The following is a 22,410-nucleotide window of genomic DNA, read 5'->3' on the forward strand; positions in this document are numbered from 1 at the left end:
GTACAGTTCTCACGACAAATGCTACTACTTTTTGGATGCCTCCTCAAGACTTGTTGATTTTATCTGAAGATGATAAGTGAGGAGACTCTGCAACCAGGGGGATTAACTCTCTAGGAGTTTTGCCACCTAGTACTTATGTAAATACTTCTACTAATTTGGGTTTAGACTCTTCTAGATGATATGTAAATATTGCACCTAGTGTACCTACTACGGTAGCTACGCTACCAAATGACTCTCTATAGTTCCTTTTGTTATGATGCTAATATAATACTACTATTCTTATTATCAAAAAAAATAAAATATGAAGAACCAGACAAGAGTGGGCGGGCGTACATTTCAGGGATATATTAACAAAAAATATTGTTACTTTATCAGTAGAAATATATACGACCGCCATTAGGGTCCCCATTTTTATGTAGGCCCTCAGTATTACTACCAGTCATTTGAATAGAATTAAAAAAACAATTTTTTATCTTAAATAATTAAAAATTTAAAATAAATATTTATAAATTAAGCAGATAAGTGTTTGAATAGAAAGAGTGAAAACTGAAAAAAAATATTAATATATTTAGTAAATAAGTGTTGTCAAGCATTTCTTATTGTCAAAATGATTTAAATAACCTTAAAATTATTAAGACCATAAGTAAAGTAAATTATTTATATTTTTAATTCTAGATTAAAATTTTTGTACAAACGTTTGATGTATGATGATTCATTGAAAATAAAGGAGAAAGATGAAAAGAAAATTGGAGGAAAGAGATGAAAAAAAGCGGCAAAGAAAAAAAATAAAATAATATATTTATGGTCTATAAGTTCAGGATATTATTGGAGTTTGAGAAAAATATAAGGGATAAAAAGGTGAAGGATTGGTCAAACTTAAAATAATTTTAATCTAAAAAGTAAAAAGCTGAGTCCCCAACTTCTCACTTTTTTAAAATTTGTTTTTAACTTTTTTCAAACACTTTGCAATTTTATCAAATACCTAAAAAAAATTATAGAAAAAGAATTATAAACTTATTTGACTACATTTTAATGCTATCCAAACGAGTTCTATATGTAATTTAAAGTTTATCTGAGAAAAATTACAAATTGAATTGAGGAAGAACTTGTTCCCGTCAATTTTAAAATCAATTGATTCAGATTGCATAAATTCAAAGGAGTTCAAAAGTGAAATCATTGTGATATAACATCTTAACTAATTATTCTTGGATAGTTCATTTACATACGTAATAAAAAATGCATATATTGCCAAAATGGCAAAATCTGTCTATTAAATCGGAGTCAAGTACTTATACTTGTTTCTGTATTTTGATTTTTATAATCGTTCACCAAGTTGATTAGTAATATGATCAACTAGGTTAACCTTATAAGGCACACACCATCTTTAATAAAATAAGATTACGTTTCAACAAATCGAAATTTCATTACCTAATTAAATTCAGATAATGCCGAGAAGTTTCATATTGAGGAGGAAGGAGTGGGAGGAGAAAGGGGAAAAACTTCCTAATAAAAATAACTCTAAATCTTGTATTCAATAAGATTCAAATTCGATATATTTAATAGCTCAGAAATAATTCATTAAATTTTTTTTGTCAGAAAATTACAATGCATGAGTGAATTTTTTTTTTCTTTTATTATACTCCATTACCACAAGAAATCAAAGCATTCAAGATAATTGCAAAGGGAGTTCTTAGAATTCTTGTAATTAAAAGTCATGAATTGAATTTTAGGTGTGACATAATCCCAACATTTCATGAATCTATAATTGTTCAGTCATTCTTGTGTATATCCTATTATTCTATAGTGTATGAAGTACCGAACAATATTTTTGGAGTATGGATAGAAGAAGAGATCACCAAAAAAGAGGAAGGATAAGGACCTCATCACATACACTAGCTAGTAGTAATACTACCAATATAACACGTATGCTAGCATGTGGAGAAACTAGAAAGCTAAAAAGCATTTCATTTTGCCAACCTGTTTGTCTTTTGGCTCTATTTATACACATTAGAGTAATATTTCTCTTCCCCCATAATCTTCCATATTTTCTACATATACAACACCGTTTTCCTTCTCAAGACGTATCTACTTTTCATTTCCAACTTTCTTGAAGAAAATCAAAAAGCCTTTACTATGGGAATCATCAAAATTCTCCACACTTTGTTTGGGATTTTTGGTAGGAGTTTTCATTTCCATTTTCCCTTTAGTTTTCTTGGATTTTCATTATGATTTCTTTGTTTATGACTTTTGGTTTTTGTTTCTTGAAATAGGCAACATTACTGGCTTGTTTCTCTTCTTGGCCCCAATGTAAGCCATGCTCATTTTCTTAAGATTTTTTAAATGAAACATTATCTGAAAAATATTCGTAGTTTGAGTTGTTTGATATTTGTGCCGATAATAGTAAGTGGCAAAGTCTCGTGAAATATTTCAGATGCATAGAAGTCTGCTATTAGAGAAAAGTTTTATTAACTTTTTTTTTTCTTGTGGCTGCATAGGATTACATTTAGGAGGGTCATTATGAATAGGTCCACAGAGCAATTCTCAGGCATGCCATATGTAATGACTCTGCTCAATTGCTTGCTCTCTACTTGGTGAGTTTTTTTTTGCATTAACTTAACACAGTATATATGTGTGCTTTCATTTTAAAATATTTGACTTACTTTACCTTGTAGTCAAATCTTTTAATTTGTTTCCTTTCCCTCATACTTTTAAAACCTTCTATTGAAACAAATTTTCCTTTTTAAGTAGTCAAAAAAACAGAATTCTAGATAAGGTGTGGGTATAATTATGTCAGTGGCTAAGGTTCAAAATGTTGATTACTTTTTAGTAACCTTCGTAAGAAAACATTGATTAAACATCGATTTAGTGTCGGGATTTGAAGTTTGTAAATTTAAAACTCTATCATTTTAAAGATATTGTTTTTAAATTATTAATTTATGTATACTAAATAAATTTCTTAGACAAATTGGATTATGATTATCGGATTTGGCTGAACTTGTAGCGATTAGTCTTTAGCGTCGCCATAAAAGATAAAGAAATGTGTTTCACCGTAAGTGTCGAAGTATATACTTTACTCAGAAATTTGAGTAATACCGACATAGTGCTCTGGAATTTCTGATTGTGTTATGATTATGGAAATTTGGGATTAATTCAAAATTGGATGGTTTATAATAGGTATGGTCTGCCATTTGTGTCACCAAACAACATACTGGTATCGATTATTAATGGCACAGGTGCAGGACTTGAGGCATTCTATGTGGTGGTTTTTCTCATATTTGCACCCAGAAAGGAAAAAGCAAAAATCTCTGGAATTCTATTTGTGGTCCTTTCCATTTTCTCAACTGTGGCATTGGTCTCTATGTTAGCTCTCCATGGCCAAAAAAGGAAGGTCTTTAGTGGTTTTGCTGCTGCTATTTTCTCCATCATTATGTATGGTTCTCCATTGTCAATTATGGTATGGATCATTTATCTTGCTCCTCTTGATATCGAGCGCTTTATTCTGGGTCTATCTGATGCAATTTAATTAGTAGAATTAGTAGGCTTTGTATACCAAATGCCTATAAAAATAAAGAGAGAGAGAGAGAAAGCAGTGACTAGCGTGTAGCACTGTTTTGTGTAAATAGAACAGGGTAAGAAGTGTAGTCGAATTGTTCGAATTTCTTCAACCTTATACTAAATGTAAGATCGTGTAGTTGGACTAACAATTAATTTTTCTATAGGAATAGCGTTGTCGGCTACTTTCTGGTCTGATTTTTGAAAAATAATTACTGTGAGGAAGTTTTACTCCTGCCGAAAGTAATTTCTCTCGTGACAACAGGAATTACAAAGAGGCTACTTAGTGAATTTTTACTCTAAATTTCACGATCCTTTTTACTTCTATGGTAAGATCTTGAGTTTGCGGTACCTTTTATATGTAAACCGACTTTATTTTTATTTTTTACAATGGACTTACCCAAAGCGAATTGGATTGGTCGGCCTAGCTAGTAGGTTTTGGCTATCAAATGCCTATGGAAAGAATAAAAATAAGTGGAAAACAATGTTTATCTTGAATAGCTATTCTTTTTAATTGAATGGACTACTCATTGTACTGAATCATACTTTTGTTGACAAATGCTTATCATTTTGGTGGGTTAAATAACTTGCCAAGTATATTTCAAGGAGTTTGTTGTTATTGATGTACTTCCTTTTTGGCAGAGGCTAGTGATCAAGACTAAAAGTGTGGAGTACATGCCTTTCTTCTTGTCACTGTTTGTCTTTCTATGTGGTACCTCTTGGTTCGTCTATGGCTTGCTCGGAAAGGACCCTTTCATTGCAGTAAGCATTATAATCTTACGGGTTTTTTTTTTTAAAAAAAATATGATCGTGAGGGGTAATCGAAAAAGAAATTACTCATACCCTATATATACACACAACCACTACCTACTATGTTGTGTACTATAAAGTTTTATCAGTTACATTGTTCAAGTGATGTGCATTTTCACATTAATTTATACAAATTAACAAAGGTGAATCTAGAATTTAAGCTCTGTGAGTTCAGTCCTTAAAGATTTTGCTATAGAACTTATCGTAGTTGTAAAATTGTGTGTCCGAAGCTTCTATTTATTGTATTTGTAGTGCATTTTTGCATTTAAATATGTTCTACATTGAAAATATTAGGTTTAGATAAATACGATACCGCTATGTTGTATGGAGACTCTGCCTCTGCAATTTATAAGATTAAATTATTTGCTTTGATTTAAAATACTGAGTTTAAATGATCATTTTTGAGGTAAATCTAATCGATCATTTTTGAGGTAAATCTAATCGTGCTATGATTTTTTGCAGGTACCAAACGGAGTAGGAGGCTTGCTAGGAACAGCACAATTGATATTGTATGCCATTTATAGGGGAAACAAAGGTCAAAGCAAGAAAAGTGAGGAAGATGGAAGATCAGATATGGAATTAGGGAAGTCCCAAGAAAAAGAGAAAGAGAAGGAAATACCTAATACTCAAAATGGTGATGCAAAAGCATGATGATTTTAATTAAAATGTTCAATCAAAAAATGTACCCAAACTTCATGCTCATTTTTCCTAATCTGAAGGAGTAATCCTCCACAAATCAAGTGTATTTGTAATAGTCTAGACGTAATTACTATTTCTCTTGTTATCGTGGAAGACGTCTTTAATAAATGAAATTCTTTTTCAATAATTTTCTTTTTATATTTCAAATTTAGTTAAAGTTTTCGAACAGAAAAATTCAGTTATTTACGGGCACAATGTTGCTAGTTTAGTTTGTCCAATTATAGTTTTCTTCCTTCCATTTTAACCATGTAAAAGAAAAATTAAATTCCTAATATCATAAGTTTTTTTTGGGTTAGAAATTGAGAGGGCGTCATGCAGAAGCTTAAAATTTTCAAACCAAGACAGCAATAATTCAGATGACATAATATAAACTAAAAGCATAATAGTATTGATATAATTTGGCCAACTGGCCTACACATAAAAATTAATATTAAAGAAAATATAAAACTATTGGGAGAAAATCTCCTCTTAAACAAGAATCACAAACGACTACATTATGGATGCTACCTTGTTATGGTATGAGAAGAGAGTCTACTATTTGGAGAGTTCCAAAACCTTTCCAAAAGAGGTTTGACAAATATGAAAAAAGTATTATATTTTTCTTTCAGGAAAAGTAAAAGTAATTATGGTATTACTTTTATTTTTCTTTCAAGAAAAAGTAAAAAACTTAAACTTGATAAGAAAATCAGGGTAGAAATCCTAACAAATCTCCCCTTTTGGCTTAATTTTCTTGATATAATTTGATCCACCTTCTTCGCATGCATTGTAATGACCCAGGACTACCCCTAGTCGTCATACGGTGCTCACAGTCCCGAGGGACCACAAGCTAACCCATGAGCTAGTACCTACTGTGAGCACTGGATAACATGATCATAAATACGGAAGAATACTGACATGCCATAAGGTTTTAATAACTAGATTTAAAACTGAAATATGAGTCTATAGAAACAACTGATTGAATATGATAAACTAATGATAAATTGGATAACTAACTGTAGTGTCTGAATACTGAATAACTAACTCTAATGTCTGATAAAGCCTTTAAAACTGACTGACTGGATATGAGTTGATGGGACAGGCTCCTAACTAACTCTGCTAGCTACTGAAATATAGATATGAAGTAAAATAATCTGTCCTCAAATGATGAGGACTCACCACTGCTATTGTACTGCTGATAGTCTGAGGAATGAGGTCTAAGCACGGTCCGGGAACTCAGCGTCATCACCTATGATATGATACATCATAGCGTAAAAGAAAGGTATATGATCAGTACTTTGAATGTACAGGTATGCTACATGAAGCAGGCTGATATGTATGGTTTCATGAACAGAATTAATAATTAATTGAATATACATGTAAAACATGGAGTACTGAGCAGAAAACATGAAATCTGTAGATACTAAAAATATAGAGAATCTGTAAATACTAAGTATGCATAAAAGTCTGTAAATGTTAAAGATATGTGAAAATCTCTAGACACTGGGGATGCATGACCAAGCATATAACATGAACTGAGTAAAATCTATGAACTGAAATACTGAAAAATACTAATATCTGTATGGTTTGGTCAAGCAACTCTAAGACTGCATAACTGAACTGAGACTATATCTGATATTGTGGGAGGTATCATCTAATCGACATGCCCCAATTTGAACTAATTGGGGTCCAACCTGTAACCCCAGTTGGAAGGGTGTTAATACCCTGCCACGGGCACTAACGCTGACTGTGTTGATCCACTAAACTAACATAATGGCCAAAGGACTAAGGGTGTCAAGCCTGAACTAACGGTGACCTATGTGAGATAGTCAAGCCTAATCTGACGGGTGGTTTCTCATATCCTACGTTGGCTGCTTAGTTCTAGAGTATAGGGACTGCTACAAATGACTCTGCCTATCGGACAGGGAAGCTGCCATACCTACACTCTCTCGGTGCTAAATCCTACTCCCAACTGAAAGACACTGAAATACTAAACTGCTCTGAGTTCATCTGACTAGTAACTAACTGTTCTGATAATGCTCATAGTATGTTCTGAAGACTATTCTGTAATGTATTGATACTAGAATAAGTAAAGATCTATGGATTTCAGGTATTCAATACCTCTAGGACTCAAAACAGTAATAGTAAAATGACACTAAAGCTTGAAGGACAAATCATGAAGACTTTTATATACATCAATCACTCTTGTAGGCATTTTATCAAACGCTTGTAGTTCAGGGTTTAAAAAAATCATAGGAATGCCCTGGAACTTACAAAAATAGCATGAATTCAACATAATCATACTAAATCATGGTTTAATTCAATAAATAGTAATATTAACACATCGAGAATTGAATAGTAACGATAATTTCATGGTAACATGGTATAAAATCAATAGTGCATGGAGATTCATGGATGAAATCATAATTTAAAACATAATAACTTGGTGATTAAAATGGGTTACTTGGACTCCATGGATGAACATCTAACATACCTGGGATAATGAATTTCTTAAAGTTCCGGGTGAGTTCCTGAGGATTGGTCTTGAATTTGAGAACTAGGGTTTCTTGTTTTTGGAAAAGAGAATTTTAATTTGAAAGGAATTGAATAATGAATGAATATTTAGGTCAATTGGGGCTAAATTTCGTGTTTTAGGATGAGTTTAGGGCTTAGGAAAAAGACCCAAATATCCATAAATGGATTTAAACGTAAGCTGAAAACTGAAGATCCCAATTTTTAGCCATGGCGCGACGTTCCACTATTACATCAAGCTATTAGAATTAGACAGCTAGGAAACTGGTTTGTGGCACGACGCGGCAAAAATCTTGGTCCTTCACTGATTGGGACCTGGAAGTTCACCGCTATGCAGTGGAATTACTGAGAGACCTGGAAACTGCCAAATGCCAATTTGGCCTTTGGCATGATGATCCTAGATCGTGCACCTCCACTGGAAATTTCCATGCGTCAATTAGACTAGATCCGCAATGCTCTACGGGTTAAAATAATAGGGTCTAACATCTGAAACTTAATCGCCATAACTTTTTACCAGGTTATCGAATTTTGGAAAATTTTATATCATTGGAAAGCTAATTGAATTTTCTATGCAATGGCAGGATTTAAACTGAAAAATAATAAGTGTTTCAAAATTTTTTTATACGAGTACTTATGCACTGGGACTTAGATTATGCTAGAAAAATATGGGGTGTTATAATATCTCCCGCTTGGGATCATTCGTCCTCGAATGAAACTAGTTAAGATAAGGAAAACTACTGGACTAAGCTTACACAATGAACATGCATACCTGATGCATGGATTACATGACTGAACTAATTTGTAAATGCAAGACTGGCATGAATATGATGTGAAACTGATATTAAGCATGATATAGAGAGATCTTAAGAAAATTAGTACCTTATACTGAATCTGGATTCGCAGAGAAAAAATGAGGTACTTGGTCTGCCTATCTGCCTCTGCTTCCCAAGTGGCTCCCTCAATGGACTGATTCTTCCAAAGAACTTTGACCAATGGAATGTCTTTGTTCCTTAGTCTATGAACTTGATGATTAAGAATTTCAACTGGAACTTCCTCAAAGGAAAGACTATTCTGAATATCTATACTTTCTATGAGAACAACTTTAGCTGGATCACTAATACACCTTTTCAACAATGAGACATGGAACACTGGGTGTACTTAGGCTAAATCTAAAGGCAACTCAAGCTCGTAAGACACCTTTCCAAAATGATTGAGAATTTTGAAGGGACCGACATATCGGGGCCTGAGTTTCCCTTTCCTGTTGAATCTCTTCACTCCATTCATGAGAGAAATTTTAAAGTACATAAAATCACCAACCTCAAACTCAAGATCCCTCTTCCTCATAACTGCATACGATTTCTGTCGGCTCTGAGCTGAAGCCTTTCTCTAATCAACTGAACCCTTTCTAATGCATCAAACACCAAGTCAGGCCATACTACTATGGTCTTACCTACTTCAAACCAAGAAATTGGAGATTTACATCTCCTATAATAGAGAATCTCAAATGGAGACGTACAAATACTTGAATGATAGTTTTTATTGTATGTGAATTTGATCAAACATAAGTGGTCCTTCCAACTAACTTTAAAATCAAATACGCATGCTCTCAGCATATCTTCTAGAGTCTGAATAGTCCATTCTCTCTTGACCATGTATTTGAGGGTAGAAGGTTATACTGAGGTGGACATGGGTACCAATACCCTTTTGGAATGACTTTCAGAAGTGAGAGGTAAAATAGGTACCTCTATTAAGGATAATAGACACTGGACTCTATGTAACCTGACCAACTCTCTGACATAGAGTTTGGCATAGTCCTCGACTGAATAAGAGGTATAGACTGGCAAAAAATGAGCTGATTTGGTTATCCTATCTAGGATAACCCCAATATAATCATGTTGACGATGAGTACGTGGCAAACCCTTCACAAAGACCATGTTAACTTCCTTCCATTTCCAAGTGAGAATACTGAACTCTTGTATGGACCCACTAGGCTTTTGGTGATCAATCTTAATTTGCTGGCATGTAGAGAACTTAGCCACAAACTCTGCAATATTCCTCTTCATCCCACTCTACCAATAGATCTCCCACAAATTACGGTACATCTTAGTGGCCCTTGGATGAATGGTGTAACATGCACTATGCGCTTCTGTAATAATTTGTTGCCTCAAGTCATCTAAACCAGACACACATAGTTGACCCTAAAAATGCAGAACACCATCTCCCCCCTTGGAAGAAAACCTATACTTTCTAATCTCTAATTGATTCTTTCAACTTAACTAGACTGGCATCTCTATCCTATTTTTCTTTTACCTCAAAAACTAGAGATGATTCTGAGCTACTCTTCACCTATACATTACCTTTTGCTGAATTAACTAAAAGGACACTTAGTCGGGCAAGCTGATAAAATTCCTGGGATAACTTCTTCTTACCATCCTCAACATGAGCAATACTGCCCATAGATAATCTATTGAGAACTTTAGCCACTACATTGGCCTTTCCCGGATGATACAGAACACTTATGTCATAATTTTTCAATAACTATAACCACCTTCTCTAGCGCAAATTCAAATCTTTTTGAGAAAAGACATACTAAAGGCTTTTGTGATCTGTGATCACATCAACATGCCCCCATACAAGAAATGTCTCCAAATCTTTAAGGCGAACACTAAAGCTGCTAGCTTAAGATCATGTGTCGGATAATTCTTCTCATGAGGCTTAAGCTTTCTAGAGGCATAGGCTATTACCTTACCTCTCTGCATTATGACATAACCCAAACCTAATCTGGATGTATCACAGTACACAACAAACCTGTCTGAACCATCTGGCAAAGTAAGAATTGGGGCTGAGGTGATTCGGTTCTTCAACTCCTAAAAACTCTTCTCGTAGGAATCTGACCACTAAAACTTAACTTTATTCTAAGTCAATCTGAACATGGGGGATGCAATAGAAGAAAATCCTTCAACAAACCAACTATAATATCCAGGTAAACCCAAGAAACTCCTGATGTCAAATGGAGAAATGGGTCTGGGCTAGTTTCTCACCACCTCGGTCTTTTGAGAATCAACTCTAATGCCATAACCAGAAATAATATGGCCAAGAAAAGCTACTGATCTTAGCCAAAATTCACACTTGCTGAATTTACTGAACAACTGATGAGCTCTAAGAGTTTGAAGTACTATTCTGAGGTATTCTGGATGATCATGTTCGCTACGAGAGTAAACAAAAATGTCATCATTGAAGACTTAAGATGAACATATTCAAGTATTGTTTGAACACTGTTTCATCAGGTCTATGAAGACTGCTGGGGCATTGGTAAGACCAAAAGACATGACTATAAATTCAAAGTGACTATACCGATTTTGTAAAGCTTTTTTCAAAATGTCACATTCCCTGACACTGAGCTGATGATAGCCTGATCTGAGGTCTATCTTTGAAAAATAGTTGGAACCCTGAAGTTGATCAAATAAGTCATTGATTCTAGAAAGTGGATATTTATTCTTGATTGTGACTTTGTGCAACTAACGATAGTCTATGTATATTATGAGAGAATCATCTTTCTTACACACGAATAGAATGGGTGTGCCCCATGAAGAGACACTAGGTCTGATAATCCATTATTTAGGAGATCCTTTAATTGTTCTTTTAACTCCTTGAGTTTTGCTAGAGCCATTTTGTATGACGGAATCGATATGGGCTGAGTATCTAGAAGAGGGTCAATTTCGAAGTCGATTTCCCTTTTGGGAGGAACTTCGGGAAGATCTTTGTGAAATATATCTGAGAATTCATTTACTACTAGAACTGATTCAAGAGTTAAAGTTTCTGAGTTAGAGTCTTTGACTTGCACAAGATGGTAAATACACCATTTCTATATTATCTTTCTCGCTCTAAGGTATGAAATCAACTGACCCCTAAGAGTTGTAGTACTACCCCTTCATTTAAGGACTGGTTCATTTGGGAACTAAAAATGAATTATTCTGTTTCTACAATCGACTGAGACATAGCATGAGTGGAGCCAATCCATGCTGAGAATGACATTAAAATCTGCCATCTCTAACTCCACAAGATCAACTGAGGTAAATTTCTGAGATATTATGACCAGACAGTTCTTATATACCTATCTGGCTACAATGGAAATGCCTATTGGGGTGGACACTGAAAAGGGCTCTACTAGAGTTTCAGGACTGACTCTAAAATTGGCGGCTATATATAGAGTTATAAAAGAAAGAAAATCTTTAGGATCAAGTAAAGCATAAACATGGAAGTGAAAGACCTGCAACGTACCAGTAACTACGTTAGAAGAATTTTCCTGATCTTGGAGGGACTGAAGAGCATATAATCTGCTAGGACATTGACCATTATTATCACTGGAAGCAGTACCCTGCTGAGTTGGGAGACTAGATGAAACTGGCGACTAATGGGACTGGCCCTGTTGGCGCACATCCCTACCTTTCTGAGCAACTACCCAACACTAGCAAATCCGATGGCCTGGCTTTCCACACCTAAAGCAAACATCAATATCCACTCTATAATCACCCTAATGGTGTCTGCCATATTTATAAACATAGAGGATTTGTACTAGCACTGCTAACACTAACCTGGAACTTAGAGCCAGGTTCTTTATCCCTATTACCATTTCTAAATTTGGGTATTAGGGAACTAACTAAAGAGGGTGCTGGGGCTATAGATCTCTGATGAAACTGAGGACGGTTACCACTTTCTGACCTTGGCTAATTGAAATTAAAACTACCTGTCCTAGCCCTCTTATTTTCTCTTTCCCTCTTCTTAATATTTTGTTCCTCTATTTGTTGAGCATGGACCATCAGCCTAGATAAGTCCATATCACTAATAAAAATTATGGTCCTGCACTCCTTGACTATACTATCAGATATGCTAGACACATACTTACTCATCTTGGACCTATTATCAGCTACCACATAAGTAGCATATCTAGCTAACTAAGTAAACTTGAGGGAGTACTCTCTCACGCTCATGCTTCCCCACCTCAAATTAATGAACTCTAACACTTTGGCCTCCCTCAACTCCAATGGGAAGAATCTGTCTAAGAAAGTTATGGAAAACTCTTTCAACTCTATAGGCCCTGTATTAACACCCCTATCTACCTTCCACTGCTTAAACCTAGTATGGGCTATATCCTATAACTGATATATAGCCAAATCAAAACTCTGAATAGATGTCACTCCCATAGCATCCATTACCTTTTGCACCATTTCTAAGAATTCCTGTGGATCCCGTAAAAGAAGGAGGTTTCATCCGGGTAAAATTCCAAATTCTAATTGCAGCAGTATTGGCTACTGGGTTGGCCAGAACAACAAATAGCCATTTATTCTATGCTGCTATATATTTTGCTAGATTAGTTAACACAGCCTTAAATTCTGCTTGAGTGACTGCTCGTCCAGAGGATCTGCCTGAATAGGCTGAGGGGCTGGCTAATTTTCTATTCTTACTGCATTCTTCTTTGGAGGAATGTTCTATAAATTGAAATAAGAAATAGATTTGACAGGGATTTTAACTTGAACTCAGGCTCGCTCGCAAGATATGAATACTAAAAGAAGGGAAACTTTTTCATAAATGCCTTGTAGCCTCTCATCCATAAGTGTGGCGTGCTACACACCTATGCACAAGACTCTACTCGATGCGACTTTCAAAATTCCTAGGACACTTAAAAGCTTAGGCGCTGATACAAAGTTTGTAATGACCTGGGACTACCCCCTAGTCATCATACAAATCTTACAATCCTAAGGAACCACAAGTTAACCCATAAGCTGACACCTGCTGTGAGCACTGGATAACATGATTATAAATGCTAAAGAATACTGACATGACATAAGGTTTTAATAATTGAATTTAAAACATAAATATGAGTCTATAGAAACAACTTATTGAATCTGATAAAATAATGATAACTGGATAACTAACTGTAGTGTCTGAATACTAAATAACTGACTGTAATGTCTGAAAAGCCTCTAATTCTGATTGACTGAATATGAGTTAATAGGATAGGCCCCCAACTAACTTTGCTAGCTACTGAAATAGAGATATAAAGTAAAATAATCTATCCTGAAATGATGAGGACTCACCACTGCTACTGTGTTGATGATAGCCTGAAGAGTGGGGTCTAAGCATGATCCAAGAACTGAGCATCAGTACCTATAAGATGATACATCATAGCACAAAAGAAATGTATGCGATCAGTACTTTGAATATATAGTGCTACATGAGGTAGGATGATTTGCATGGTTTCATGAACAGAACTAATAATTAACTAAATATGCATGTAAAACATAAAGTACTGAGTAGCTATTATGAAATCTATACTTACTAAAACTATGGAGAATCTGTAAATACTTAGTACGCATGAAAGTCTATAAATGCAAAAGATACATGAAAATCTGTAGACACTGGGATGCATGACCAAGCATATAATGTGGACCGAGTAAAATTTATGAATTGAAGTACTAAAAAATACTGATATCTTTATACTTTGGTCAAGAAACTCTAAGACTACATAACTTAACTGAGACAGTAACTGAGACTATATCTGATACTGAAGGAGGATCATCTAACTGAAATGACCCAATCTGAGCTAATCGAGGTCCAACCATAACCCTAGTTGGAAGGGTGTTAATACCGTACCACGGGTATTAACGTTGGTTGAATGGATCCACTAAACTGATATAATGTCCAAAGGACTAAGGGTGTTAAGCCTGAACTGATGGGTGACCCCTGCGAGATAGTCAAGCCTAATCTAATAGGTGACTTCTCATATCCTACGCTGGCTATGTAGTTCTGGAGTATAGGGATTTCTTCTAATGACTCTGCCTATCTGACGAGGAAACCGCCATCCCTACACTCACTTGGTACTAAATCCTACTCCCAACTGCAAGTTACTAAAATGCTTGACTGTTTTGAGTTTATCTGATAGGTAACTGACTGTTCTAATAATGCTCATAGTATGTTCTGAAGGCAATTATTTAATGTATTGCTACTAGACTAAGTAAAGATCTATGTATTTCGGGTATTCAATACCTCTAGTACTCAAAACAATAATAGTAAAATGACACTAAATCTTGAAGGACAAATCATGAAGACTTTTATTTACATCAATCACTCTTATAGGCATTTTATCAAACACTTGTAGTTCAGGATTTAAAGAAATCATAGGAATGCCATGGAACTTACAAAAATAGCATGAATTCAATATAATTGTACTAAATCATGGTTTAATTCAATAAATAGTAATATTAACACATGGAGAATTGAATTGTAATGATAATTTCATGGTAACATGGTATAAAATCAATAGTGCATGATGATTCATGGATGAAATCATAATTTAAAACATAATAACTTGAAAGATTATAACTTGCTGATTAAAATGGGTTACTTGGGATCCATGGATGAAAGGAATCAATGGGTGAACATCTAACATACCTGGGATAGTAAATTTCTTGATGTTCTGGGTGAATTCTTGAGGATTGGTCTTGAATTTGAGAACTAGGTTTTCTTGTTCTTGGAAAAGGAGGTCTTTAATTTGAGAGGAATTGAATAATGAATTATTATTTAGGTCAATTGGTGCTAAATTTCATGTTTTAGGATGAGTTTAGGGCTTAGAAAAAGACCCATATACCCTTAAATAGATTTAAAACATAAGCTAAAAACTGAAGATCTCAATTTTTTGCCTTGGTGCGAAGCGCCACTATTGCGCCAAGCTACTGAAATTGGACAACTGGGAAAATAGTCTATGGAGCGACGTGGAAAAAATTACGGTCGTTCACTGATTGGGACCTGGAAGTTTACTGCGAAGCGTTGGAATCACGGAGACACAATGGTAACTGCTAAATACTAATTTATCCTTTGGCACGACGCGCCAAGATCTTGCACCTCCACTGAAAATTACCAATCGTCAATTATACTAGCTTCGAGATGCGCTAACGGTTAAAATGACGGGGTCTAACGTCTGAAACTTAAAATCTCCATAACTTCTTACCCGGTTATCGAATTTGGGCAAATTTTTTATCATTGAAAATCTAATTGAATTTCCTACACAATGACAGACTCTAAACTGAAAAATAATGAGTGTTTCAAAAATTTTGTAAACAAATACTCCTGTACTGGGACTTAGATTATGCTAGAAAAATATGGGGTGTTACATACATGATCTTCGTTTTTTAGATAATTCTCATTATTATTGTTTGTCATGGTTTAAAATAATATTTAAAATATTATGGTCAAAAGTGAGTTAAAAATTTGTTATTTTATTTTTAAAAATGCAGCAACAAGAATGTTGAAATATGCTTAAAACTTCTTCTCCACATGTATTTAGACAAAAAATCTTCATCGTCATCACATTAATTGCAAATTGTTGGAACCATCTTGAACTTGTTTTCAACCTCGTTTCACAAAATTATTAGGCCTTTGAATAGTAGGCTCTGATACCGCTTGTTGGGTTCAAATTAAGAGAGCGTCATACGAAATTAGAGGTGGCAAATGAGCGGGTTGGGAAAAATTTAGGCGGGTTAAGATAGGCTAAAACAACAAATGGGTTATTGCCCAACCCGCCTAAAATATAGATAGGCTAAGATGGATTGGTCCAAGATGGGCTAAACAATGGGTTATAGCCCAATCTGCTCAACTTATCCCATCATTGAATGAGTTATCATTGTAGTAGTAATTTAAGTTGGAATGATATTTTCATGTTTCTTTTTATATTTATATCTATATTATTATATTATTGTTTTCATGTAAAAATAACATGTGAAAACTAAACAAATTTAATAAATGTATTTTTATATATATTTAACACAAAACAATGACAACGAATAAGATAAGAGAGGTGGAAAAAAGAAAAAATATGATTTTCTTATCAAATAAATTTTAAAGATTTTAATTTTTTTTGGGGTGGGGGTGGGTGGGGGTGGAGGGGGAAATGTAAGATCCCGCCAAATTTCTAAGCTAAATTCATCCTTTTAGGCTTGTCAAGGGGTCTCTAACTTATATAATTCTAGTGGACCAATGTGATCTTAGCGCGTCGGCTATCGCGTTGTTTAACATTATTGTAGGGACTTCCAGTAAAAACAACTGAGTCTTGGCTCGATCATGGTGTGACACATCGGGTATCACGTTGATGCCATCGATGTGCCACATCACTAATCTCATCGATGCCAAGTTTTCAGTCATTAATTATCCACATCTTTAAGGGCAAAAGAGTCAATTTACCACCCCTATATAATCCTATAACACGAGATTCAGCTAGGTTTTCACCAAAATATAGTTGTTTCTCTCAAATTCCCTTAAGAACAAGTCTAGGGTTTTCAATTGAAGGTTCTACTCTAGAAGATTCCACCGTTAATCTTCAAGAAACTTCATTCTAAGGTATGTAAAATGTTGATTCATGGGTTCCTTTCACCTATGAATCTGAAGAAACCCTTTCAAAAATATAAATTTTGAATTCTATGTCATGAATTGAATCATATCCATGTTTATGTTATTGTATGATTACCAAGTTAAAATCTTTAATATATATAATGAAATTATGTTAGCATGTGGTTAGAATTCTTGTAATTAAAGTGAAAAATATTTCCATGATGTATTATTTTAATGTTCATGCCCAAGGTGGTTGTTAAAATGCCTAAGAGAATAAGAATTATGCTTTTTGACTCAATTGTGACCATATTGATGAATCCATGCTTTACCCTTATGCTCACAATGACCTCTATCTTATTGTTATGCATTGTAATGGTTTGGTGGAATGATCATGAGATTAGACTTATGAAATTATGACATATTTATATGTATTCCTATTCATGTGTAAGCTTATGACATACAAATACTTCATAAAAATCTCTAACGTTTGTACTATGAATTATTGACTATGGTCATGTATTCAAGAAGTGTCATGTCTTATCAGTATCATGCTATCAAGTCCTGGGGGTACTTGTACCCAAAAATTTAGCCATGTACCTATAGCCAATGTTAGTTTAAAGAAAATCTCAGTCATACCATGATCAGTAGTATTCTCATTCAGTTTCAGAACTCAGTAGAATTCAGTCAGTTACATGACTTAGCAAAACTCAGTAATCTCATGAACTCAGCCAATTAGCAAAATTCAGTACCATTCCGTCAATATATAAAACTTAGTATACTTAGTGCAGTTCATATCAGTATAATTAGTTTAGTAGCTATTCAGTTAGGAGTAGGATTCAGCACCGAGCGAATCCAAGGATGAGGGCACATACTGACAGTTGAGGGTGTGACCCTTAGAAACAATCCTTGCATTCCAGAACTATGCAGCCAGCATAGGTTGATACTTCAATGCTGACAGTTGAGGGTTGATGAGGTGGATTAACACTGCCAGTTGAGGGTCTCACCATTTTCTTTGGGGACACTGCCAGATGAGGGTCACTTATAACTTGTCCTTACAAATGGTACGATATTGACACCCTTCCAATTGGGGTTACAGATTAGACCCTAAATCTATACAGAAAAGAGGCATATCAGTTAGATGACTACTTCCCACAGTCTCAGCCTTATTCTCAGTAAAAGAACTCAGATAGTTCTTCAAATTCTGGACTGTTAGACACAGTCACTCAGTTCAGTACGAAACTCAGCCAGTTCCATCAAAATTAGGACTGTTAGAAATAGTCACTTAATTAATAGATAGCAGTTATACGAAACTCATGTTATCAGTATTCATACTTAGTAGTCTGTATTATCACAATCTTATTTATAGTTATGTATTCATTATGTATTCTCATGTACATTTTATTTAGTTAGTTAGTACTGTTCATGCATATGAACCCATGCATTCAGCCTACCTCACTTTTCATAGTAGTACATTCAGGCGTACTGACGTATACTTTTCTTCTATGCTATGGTATTTTTTACCATAGCTTCGGACGCTTAAGTTCTCAAGCATACTTAGCTTTAGTTTCATCCTGCAGCAGTAGATTTGCAGTGAATCCTCATCATTAGAGAATAACATGATTATTTCATTGCTTCATTATTTTAGTTTTAGTAGATGGAGTTAGTTGGGGACATGTACCATCAACTCCACCGTTTTCAGATAGTTTAGAGACTTTTAGACTAGCATGTTCTGATAGTTTATTTCTATATTGGTATTGATATATCATATTTTCAGATGTTATATTTCATCAGATATTTGAACCTTATGGCCTTTCAGCCTTTTTATTTTTAATTTATACAATATATTATGCACTTCTCAGTTACAGATACCAGTCATGGGTTAGCTGGTGGTCCTTTAGGATTGCTAGCATCGTGTAGCATTTTGGGTATCAGATTTAGGGTGTTGTAAACTTGGTATTAGAGCCTAAGGTTCGACAGTATCCTAGAAAGTCTGAGAAACCCTATCTAATAGAGTCTTATTCATGGGTGTGTTGCGCGCTACATTTATGTACAGGAGGATATAAGATGTTTTAGGAACAATTTTCCTTCTTTCAGTATTTATATCATGCCAGTTAGCATGAGCTCAAATTTAACTTTTAGAGCTTAGCTGGTTTCCTACCTTCGGGCACTAAAAGTGATATCTAAGGGATGTGTCTAATATCTTGTTCGAGTTAAGAACACTAGTTCTGAATCTCCCAGTATTAAATTAGTCCCAGTAGTGAATAAATACTCAGATGTCTTTCTAAAAAATCTTCCAAGAATTCATCCCAAAGGGAAAATAGACTTTGGCATTGATCTTCTTCCAGATACTCAACCTATATCTATTCCGCCATACAAAATGACACCAACAAAACTCAGAGAATTGAAAGAACAGTTGAAGGATATCTTAGATAAGGTATTAATCAGACCCAGTATGTACTCGTGGGGCACACCAGTCTTATTCCTGCAAAATAAAGATGGTTCTCTCAGAATAAGTTTGATTACTGTCAGCTCGATAAAGTCACGGTCAAGAAGAAGTGTCTACTCCTAGAATTGATGACTTGTTTGACAAACTTCAGGGCACTAGTTACTTCTGTAAGATAGACCTCAGATCAGGTTAGTATCAGCTACGAGTCAGAGAATATGACATTTCAAAATTAGTTTTTTGAACTCGATGTGGTCACTTCAAATTCTTAGTCATGTCCTTTAGTCTTACCAATGTCTAGTGTCCTTTATGGACTTGATGAAACCAGTGTTCAAGTAGTACTTAGATATGTTCATCATAGTATTCATAGATAACATCCTTGTTTACTCCCGCAGTGAGCGTGATCATACAGAACATCTCAAAATAGTGTTACAAACTCTTAGAAATCATCAACTGTTCGCCAAATTTAGTAAGTGCAAATTTTGGCTATGGTCAGTATCCTTCCTTGGTTATGCCGTTTTTGGTGATAGCATTAGAGTTGATCCTTAAAAGACCTAAGCAGTAAGAAACTGGCCTCACGCTATCTCTCCGTCAGATATTAGGAGTTTCATGGGTTTGGCTTGCTATTACATATGGTTTGTTGAGGGATTGTCTTCTATTGCATCCCCTATGTCCAGACTGACTTAGAGAAAAGTCAAGTTTCAGTGGTCAGATCCTTGTGAGAAGAGTTTTCAAGAGTTGAAGACTCGAGTAACCTCAGCTCCAGTTTTAGCTCTTCCAGATGGTTTAGATGGGTTCATTGTGTATTGTGATGTGTCCAAAGTGGGTTTTGGTTTTGTCCTCATGAAGCATGACAAGGTCATATCCTACGCCTCCAGACAACTTAAACCCCATGAGAAGAATTATCCTACTCATGATCTTTAGTTAGCAGCCGTACTTTTTGCCTTAAAAATTGAGAGGCATTACTTGTATGGGGTGTATGTAGATATGTTCGAAGATCACAAAAGCCTTCATGATGTATTCTCTTAGAAAGATATTAACCTCTGTAAAAAAATGGTTAGAACTTTTGAAAGACTATGATATAAGTGTCCTTTACCATCTGGGCAAGGCCAATATAGTGGCTGACGCTCTCAGTAGACAGTCTATGGGTAGAGTTGTTCATGTTGGGGACAGTAAGAAAAAGTTAGCTCAGGAAGTCCATCAGCTTGCCCGACTAGGTTTTTTCTTAGTCGATTCAGGAAAAGGTAGTACATGGGTTTAGAACAGCTTAGAATCATCTCTAGTTCCCAAGGTGAAAGAAAAATACGATAGAAATTCCAGTAAAGTCAGGTTGAAAGGGTTAGTCAGAGATCAAAAGGTTGAGGCTTTCTCCCAAGGAGGAGATGGTGTATTACGTTGTCAGGGTCTTCTGTGTGTGCTAGGTGTAAATAACTTGAGGCAATAAATTCTTGTAAAAACATATGCTGCGTGATACTGTATTCATCCAGGGGCCACTAATATGTACTACTTGCAGGAGATCTATTAGTGGAGTGGTATGAAGAGAGATATTACAAAGTTTGTGGCTAAGTGATCTACATGTCAGTAGGTTAAGAAAGAGCATCAGAAGCCTAGTGGGTCCATGCAAGAGTTTAATATTCCTACTTGGAAGTGGGAAGAAATGACTATGGACTTTGTGATGGGTTTGCCTCGTACTCATCATCAGCATGATTAAGTTTGTGTCATTGTAGACATGATAAACAAATCAACTCATTTCTTTCCAGTCCATACCTCTTATTCAATTGAGGATTATACGAAACTCTATATCAGGGAGTTGGTCAGATTACATGGTGTTCCGTTGTCTATTATTTAAGATAGTGGTACCCAGTTCACCTCTCATTTTTGGAAAGCATTCCCAAAGGGCCTTGGTACCCGAGTTCACCTCAGTACAACCTTTCATCTCTAGACAGATGGTCAAGCAGAAGGGACCATTCATATTTTAGAAGATATACTGTGACCATGTGCAATTGATTTCAAGGGTAGTTGGGATGACCACTTTCCTTTGATTAAGTTTTCATACAACAACAACTGTCCTTCTAGTATTAAGATGGCTCAATTTGAATCTCTCTACGGTAGGAGATGCAGATTTCTAATTGGTTGGTTCTAAGTGGGTGAGGCCGTAGAGTAGGGCCTGAATTATTATTCGATACCTTAGAGAAAGTCTAGTTGATCAGAGAAAGGCTCAAGATATCTCAGAGTTGACAGAAATCATACACAGATGTCCGCTGGAAAGATCTTGAGTGTAAGATTGGTGATTATGTTTATTTAAAAATCTCTAACATGAAGGGAGTGAAGCGGTTAGGCAAGAACGGAAAGCTCAGTCCCCAATATGTAGTTGCCTTCAAAATTCTCAGTCATTTCGGCAAGGTAGCTTATGAGCTCGAAATGTCTTGAAATATAGCCTCAGTCCTCTAGTGTTTCATGTCTCCTTGCTTAAGAAGTGCATAGGTGACCCAGTAGCTGTAGTCCCTATAGAGGGCATAGACATTTAGAAAAACCTCTCTTATGAAGAGATTCCAATTGAAATCCTTGACTACTAGACTCGCAGACTGAGGAACAAAAAAGTTCCTCTAGTCAAAGTTCTTTGGTGGAATTAGTCCATTGAGGGAGCTACCTGGGAAGCAGACGCAGACATGTGGTCCAAGTACCCTCACCTTTTCTCTGCAAACACAGACTCAGCCCAAGGTAATAGTTTTTCTTAAATCTTATTCATTTTCATGTTCAAATTTTAGTTACAACTTGGTATTCAGTTTCATGCTCATATTTTCATTATATACTTGGTATTAACTACCATTGCATATTCAGTCATGTGTTCATGTATCATGTCAGTCGTGTATTCGTGCATCAGATATGCATGAACAAGTGAATCAGTACTCCTAGTCATGCATCCATGTATCATCTCAGCCATGAAATCATGTATCAAATATGCATGCTCAGTATGAATCTCAGTAAATCAGTAATGTCAGTCATGTACTCAT

General features: G+C 35.2%; 1 protein-coding gene across 2 annotated transcripts; it reads left to right on the forward strand.

Annotated features, from left to right (window-relative positions):
* The first annotated feature begins 1,861 nt into the window (after window positions 1-1,861).
* Window positions 1,862-5,188, forward strand: LOC107867731 (bidirectional sugar transporter SWEET1). 2 transcript variants are annotated; one of them, XM_016714109.2, is made up of 6 exons: window positions 1,862-2,176; window positions 2,271-2,307; window positions 2,496-2,591; window positions 3,175-3,454; window positions 4,195-4,314; window positions 4,825-5,188. In XM_016714109.2, the coding sequence occupies exons 1-6, from the start codon at window positions 2,134-2,136 to the stop codon at window positions 5,011-5,013; spliced, it is 765 nt and encodes a 254-aa protein (XP_016569595.1). In that variant the 5' UTR covers window positions 1,862-2,133; the 3' UTR covers window positions 5,014-5,188. The 2 variants fall into 2 exon arrangements, with proteins under 2 accessions (XP_016569595.1, XP_016569596.1); XM_016714110.2 differs by lacking the exon at window positions 4,195-4,314 and having other exon boundaries at window positions 1,898-2,176.
* Window positions 5,189-22,410: the final 17,222 nt, after the last annotated feature.

Source organism: Capsicum annuum, chromosome 4, assembly GCF_002878395.1.
Source record: "Capsicum annuum cultivar UCD-10X-F1 chromosome 4, UCD10Xv1.1, whole genome shotgun sequence".
Classification (NCBI taxonomy): domain Eukaryota; kingdom Viridiplantae; phylum Streptophyta; class Magnoliopsida; order Solanales; family Solanaceae; genus Capsicum; species Capsicum annuum.

Coding starts and splice junctions, on each gene's coding strand:
- LOC107867731 (XM_016714109.2), top strand. CDS start 2,134: ATGGGAATCATCAAAATTCTCCACACTTTGTTTGGGATTTTTG. Junction 2,592..3,174: donor AATTGCTTGCTCTCTACTTG/GTGAGTTTTTTT, acceptor GGTTTATAATAG/GTATGGTCTGCCATTTGTGT. Junction 3,455..4,194: donor GTTCTCCATTGTCAATTATG/GTATGGATCATT, acceptor CCTTTTTGGCAG/AGGCTAGTGATCAAGACTAA.